We start from the raw sequence: 6,788 nt of genomic DNA, 5'->3' as shown, positions 1-6,788 counted from the left end.
CGCGCTCGCTCGCTCTATGCAGTCAGTGATGGACGTTGTTTCTTGTCTTTTGTGACCAAGGTTTTTCTCAGGAAAACATTGATTGGCTACTTGAGAGAGATAGAGAGAGAGAGAGAGAGAGAGAGAGAGAGAGAGAGAGAGAGAGAGAGAGAGAGAGACAGAGACAGAGACAGAGAGAGACAGAGAGACAGAGAGAGACAGAGAGAGACAGAAAGAGAGAGAGAGAGAGGGTGAGAGAGAGAGGGTGAGAGATAGAGAAAGACAATGACAATGACAATGACAAATCTTTATTTTTCGAGGGTGACAAGAATAAGCATAGATATGCTTTTTTGCATCTGGCCCTCGCCCTAAAGAGGGACTAAACTATTTTACTATAACTATGACTACGGGAGAGAAAAAAAAACAACAACAAACAAACACATTAATGGTAGAACATATGAGTTTATGTACATGAAGCGCATTATGTAGAAGCATTGTAGATCATAAGGTAGTGATCAAAATTGGGTGTAAAGCAATGAAGATAAACGGAAAGTAACCCAACAATACATTAGCTCGGCAAAACAATGTATTACAGAGCCAAATCTTCGTGATTTTGTCACAATAAAGCGAGAGAAAGAGAGAGAGATCTAGAAAGCGAGAGAGAGAGAGAGAGACAGAGAGAGAGAGAGAGAGAGAGAGAGAGAGAGAGAGTGTGACGAATAGAATTCGTGTATCGACTCCCTCTCTCATATTAATCGAGACTTCACTAGTTGCGTACACAAAACGAGGTTAAATGACCGAGACTACGTCATGACGACACTGTATGCATATGACGTCAACGCTCGCGCCATTAGTCCAAAACTAGTACAAGGTAAGAATTTGTTTATCTGCATGGAAAGAAATTTAAACGAAGAGAACAAAAGGAAACAGCGTGCATTGGTATTAATTCGTGAATATGAACTGTACATATATTCAGTTGAGGTTGCTAGGATGCAATGCTCTGACCGTTTCATTGACTCCAAGATGGCAGCAATCAACGCAGCCACGTAGATTGCACTAGCATATGTTTCACCTTCCGTGGACGGATTTCCACATTTTTGCGATCTCCAAAGGTCCACTAACCGCAGGTAAAACACGCTAATACATTTTAACATTATTGATTCACAGGAAAACACAGGTATTGTTCATTTTCCATGTGTTTGTGTCAGTCTGTGAACTCTTGTTTCTGTGTTTGTTTTAGAGAAACAAATTGAATGATATCGATGGAAATCATACTTGATAATAACAGATATTGCACGTGTGTGTTGCAGAAGGTGCAAGTGTACAGGGGTGTACAATGCTTATGTAAATGATGTCGTGTGAACACTGTGGGAAGGGCAACGTCAGCGGTAACCACGGAAGGAACCACCAACGTCCCCAAGTGTCACCCAGATCGAGTTTATCATGATGAGTAGTCTACTTTATATTTTGTGAACATTAACACACCTTCATATCTTCATTTGTGTAAACTGAAATACATTTGCAACGAGAAGAAGAAGTACGTTCCGCGCTTCGATATCAAACGTCTACGCAACAAGAAGAAGAAAGACAATGTTGTTACGTGTGTGTGAAATCACACCAGAGAAATCATAATCTATAAAACTTTCATTTGAAGGTTCTAAGAGAAAGGGATTGATGTCTGCAAGAATGATCACGTGCATGTTTTTGAAAGTACAGAATTATTAAATTTCTTATTACTTCTTTGCACTTGTCTCTGTTTTATAAACACTGATCAGCCCTAGAACGAGAAGCAGACGTCACAATGGGGGCTCGTCCGGGATATTGAATCAACGTTTTACTTTCGATCCAGCCGTTCCAAATTTTTCTCGTTTCAAAATTGCTGTAGGTTTCTTGCATGTCGATTTGTATTGTAAATGTTCGTACTTCATCGCCATCGTCTCATCATATAATTTTATTTATTTACCTTTAGTTATATTACTTATCACAGATCTATAACTCAACGTGTGCCCTATCACACGGTAAAATAAAAACTGGAAGTGTTGTCAGCTGAAACGACACGTTAAAAAATCAATATTTAGCGAGACCACTTTTGATTTGTTAGCTCCCAATTTTATTTGTGGTGTTCCAATTCATCAGTGTGATAGTATTCTTGCACGTACTATCGGAACCATCATTCCCCTTAGTTTGTTCTAAATTACGCGGGAGGTTGGTGGGAGTCAGGTACCTAAGAGGTAAGGATTAATACCTGTATTTCCCTGTGAAGCCCTATATAATCGACTTGTGGATATCAGTCGTATTTACTTGCTGTAGAAGTGGCTGTAAATTAATCTACACAGTAAATGATGCGAATTGACAGTTGAGTTGATACATCTTGTATATTCAACGTTCGATCGAGTGAAAGATTGATCTTTTCGCCAGAAAGAGTCAAATAAAGTTTACAGTGTAAGTTCTCGTTGGTAGATAGAAGTAAACTGACTCACGATAGAACGTGGAAACATAACTCTTTGGGTGGTTGTGTGGAAACGTAACGTAACATACGTTGAAGAATTATTTCAAAGTACAGTAGAAGTAGAGCTAAACTAGGACTTGCATTTTGTGCACGAAGGCGATGCCCGACTGTTTCTTTTTGTAATTTGATCCGAAATTTAGTAGCTCGACGGTGTTTGAGCAACATACATTTTGTACGTTTTGGAATAATACGCGAGGTGACTTATGAGTGACGACAGTTCTCCAGCTCATAATTTTAGAAAGTCCACCATCGCAGCCCAGTTGGCACGGAAACAGCCGGCCGACAAATCTCTTCCCATAGTGACCACGGATAAGAAGGGAAGAAAAACCCTTACTGTCGGTAACGATCGGGAAGAGGTGATAGACTCGTTACCAATTCCTGCTGACGAAGAAGAGAGTGTTCATCTCTCTCTTCAAGTTGACAGCAACCGTAACGACGAAGAGGTTGATCCACAGGCGTGCACGGACGTGTCACCTGTAAATATGTCTCAGTCCACAAGTGTAGATCCGCTAGAGTTGACTAGACAGCTAATGGCCGAAGGACAGTTGTTGGGGTTAGAAGGAGCCGAGTTGCGTGCATTTGTTCTTGATCAGAAAGAGAAGCAACAAACTCTTGATCGCGAGGAACGAGAACGTGAAGCTGAACGGCTAGAACGTGATGCTGAACGACAAGAACGTGACGCTGAACGACTACGGCTAGAACGTGACGCTGAACGACAATTCCAACTGGAACAGTTGAAAATCCAGAACGCCAACCAAGAGGGCAACAGGAACAACAACTCGCCAGGACGTATTCGCGAAGATGATGGTTTCAAGCCCAAGATTCCTTTTCTAGACGACCGTGATGACATCGAGAGCTGGTTCCATCAGTTCGAGCATTATGCTCGAGACTGTAACCTGAGTGATACAGCAAAAGCTTCACGTGTAGTGTACTTTCTGAAGGGTAAGGCGAGAGTCATCTTCTCAAAGCTGAACGAGGAAGACGCTAATGACTACGACACTCTCAAACACGCTTTGTATGAGGGCTTCCAACTCACTAGCGAAGATTATAGAAAGAAGTTTCGCCAAACCAAGAAAAGCGCCACTGACACGTATAAAGAGCACATCACGAAGCTAGAACGGTATCTAGACAAGTGGGTGGAATTAGCAGAATGCGACCAAGATGTGAAAGATCTCAAAGATTTGTTGGTCCGTGAGCAGGTGTTGGACACCCTTCCTCCTGACCTCGCCGTTCACATTAGGGATAGAGACCCTAAGAGCGCCAAAGAGATTGGGATGATAGCCAACACATATCAACAATCTAGATCGAACGTCAAAACTTCATCAACGTACGTCAAGCCTGAAAAACGTCGTTCTCCCCAAGAAGAAACAAGAATAGCTGCTCCATCAACAAAACCCGCAAATCAAACTCTAAAGGCCAAGTTGAGTGACGCCGAGAGAGAGAAACTGCGAGCATCTGGATGTTGTTTCATTTGTAAATTGCAAGGGCATGTCTCTCGTTTTTGTCCAAACAAGAGAGACACAGCAGGTGCAGTTTCATCGAAGAAAGATACACTTGAGACACCGATCCTCTTAGAAAAACTTTGCGGAAATTGCAAGGAAAAGAAATGCGCCGAAGTGGTACCAGTGAAGCTGAATGGAACAATTGTCAACGCTTTGAGAGACACTGGATGTACTGGTATCATTGTCAGCAAGAAGTTTGTGCCAAAGGAGGCATATTCAGCGAAAATGAAGGAGACTACTCTGGCAGAGAAAGACTCCAAGAAGATGTACCACACCGCCGTGGTGCACATCGATTCACCCTACTTTGTCTCCGAGACAGAAGTAACGGTGATGGACGACCCAATTTACCCTGTCCTCATAGGTAAATGGTATGGACTAGGTAAAGAGAAGAAATTGACTCCCACATATCCTGTTCGAGACCCAGCGTGGTACCCTGGGACGGCAGCTGTTGTTACCACGAGAGCACAAGCGACAGTAGACGCCCAGAAACCAAGCTGCAGTCACAAACAGGGAGTCAAGGAAGAAGAAAGACTGTATTCGCCAGCTGATCTGAAGAGAGAACAGGCAAGTGACCCTACGTTGAAGACCATCAGGCAATTTGCCAACTCTCCAGAAGGGATCAATGGGATACGGTATTCATACAAGAAAGAAATCCTGTATAGAACAACGAAAGATCGCCACGGAAACGACCGTTCACTAGTAATCGTTCCGAAGAAACTCAGGAACAAAGTTCTTTCATTTGGTCACGATCACCCCATGGCAGGACACTTAGGTCAAAGAAAAACATCTGACAGAATTAGAGCAGAATTCTGGTGGCCAGGGTGTGCAGGAGACATTCGTAGGTATTGCTTGTCCTGTGACACATGCCAAAGAACTGCACCGAAAAGTCAGACAAAGAAAGTCCCTCTGGGAAGGATGCCACCCATCAGTTCGGTTTTCAAGAGAGTTGCGGTGGATATCATCGGCCCGGTCAAACCTATATCGGAGAACAAGAAACAATATATCTTGGTATCTGTTGACTACGCTACCCGATACCCCGAAGCTGTAGCCCTGAAAAACATCCAAGCAGACACCGTAGCTGAAGCTCTCTGGGAGATGTGGACTAGATTGGGAATCCCAGATGAAGTGATAACGGACCAAGGCACACAGTTCACCAGCCACCTGATGAAAGAAGTGAACGACTTTCTCAGCATCAAACACAATATGACTGCACCGTTTCACCCTCAAGCGAATGGTTTGGTCGAAAGGTTCAACTCCACACTGAAGAGCATGCTGAAAAAGTTAGCGATCGATCAACCGAGGGAATGGGACACGTTTATCCCCGCCCTCCTGTTCGCATACAGAGAAGCTCCACAAGAAAGCATGGGATTTTCGCCGTTTGAGCTGCTGTATGGGAGATCTGTCAAAGGACCCATGCAAGTGCTGCGCCAAACATGGACCGAAGAAGAAATCTCAGGGGAGCAGAAGACTACAGCGGAATATGTAGTCAACCTCAGGAACAGAATAGAAGAAACGTGCAACGTGGCACGTGAGAACCTGAAGAAAGCGGCCAGCAAGCAAGCCCATTTCTTCAACAAGAAAACGAAACCAAGGACGATAGAAGTCGGAAAACGGGTTCTACTTCTACGCCCTGTGAAGAACAACAAGCTGGAACTTACATGGTCAGGCCCCTACAAGGTTGTGGAAAAGTTGAATGAATTCGACTACAAGATCCAAGTTGGCAGAAGAACACGGATCTACCACATCAACCTCATCAAGGAGTACCAAGAACGAGAATTGAGTTCCGCCACTCCCAATCCCAGTTCATCTGCCCAAGCGAGTGTTCCTGCTTCAAACGAAGAAGAAAGTGATGAAGAAGACGGAGGAGAAGAGGTCGTGGCTGTTGTCATGGAAGAGGACAACACGATGGACGATGACATTTTCAAGTATGACACTCAGAAGATGTTACCCCTCCTAGAAACTCAAAGAACCGAAAATGTGAAGAACATCCATTTCGACGAGAAATTGGACGAGGCAAAGGTCAAGGAGGCGAAGATGATCTGTGAAGAATTTGAAGAGTTCCTAACAGATGTTCCAAAGACGACGAACCTGGAAAAATGTTCCATTGAAGTGACAGAGAAGAAACCAGTCTTTGTGAAACCCAGACCCATACCTCACGCCATGGTAGAAACTGTCGAAAAGGAAATTGAAGAAATGCTGAAGTTGCATGTCATCGAACCTGCAAACTCTCCATACAACTCTCCCATCGTCCTGATAAAGAAGAAGGACGGAAAGTACCATTTCTGTTCTGATCTGAGAGCTCTGAACAACGTGGTAGTGTTCGACGCTGAACCCATCACCGATGTCGACCATCTGTTTCAAAGTTTAGGAAAAGCGAAATACTTTTCAAAGCTAGACTTGACGAAAGGATATTGGGCGATCCCAATAGAGGAGAAAGATAGAGACAAGGACAACCACGGTACAGATTATATGAGCAGAGCGTCGTACGATGAATAATTATCTACTTGCAATAGGATAATTATCTTGATCCATGGGGTTATGTGACGAATGGAATTCGTGTATCGACTCCCTCTCTCATATTAATCGAGACTTCACTAGTTGCGTACACAAAACGAGGTTAAATGACCGAGACTACGTCATGACGACACTGTATGCATATGACGTCAACGCTCGCGCCATTAGTCCAAAACTAGTACAAGGTAAGAATTTGTTTATCTGCATGGAAAGAAATTTAAACGAAGAGAACAAAAGGAAACAGCGTGCATTGGTATTAATTCGTGAATATGACCTGTACATAT

At 43.4% G+C, this 6,788-nt stretch overlaps 1 protein-coding gene across 1 annotated transcript; it reads left to right on the top strand.

Moving 5' to 3' along the window:
* Positions 1-695: 695 nt before the first annotated feature.
* Positions 696-6,766, top strand: LOC138971812 (uncharacterized). The gene is made up of 2 exons (XM_070344632.1): positions 696-1,106; positions 1,290-6,766. Exon 2 carries the CDS (start codon positions 2,692-2,694, stop codon positions 6,484-6,486), a length of 3,795 nt encoding a protein of 1,264 aa, XP_070200733.1. The 5' UTR covers positions 696-1,106; positions 1,290-2,691; the 3' UTR covers positions 6,487-6,766.
* The last annotated feature ends 22 nt before the right edge of the window (positions 6,767-6,788 follow it).

This window comes from Littorina saxatilis, linkage group LG7 (assembly GCF_037325665.1).
Source record: "Littorina saxatilis isolate snail1 linkage group LG7, US_GU_Lsax_2.0, whole genome shotgun sequence".
In the NCBI taxonomy this organism is placed as follows: domain Eukaryota; kingdom Metazoa; phylum Mollusca; class Gastropoda; order Littorinimorpha; family Littorinidae; genus Littorina; species Littorina saxatilis.
Note: the sequence above shows the minus strand (reverse complement) of the source record. Positions and strands in the feature narration are given on the sequence as shown.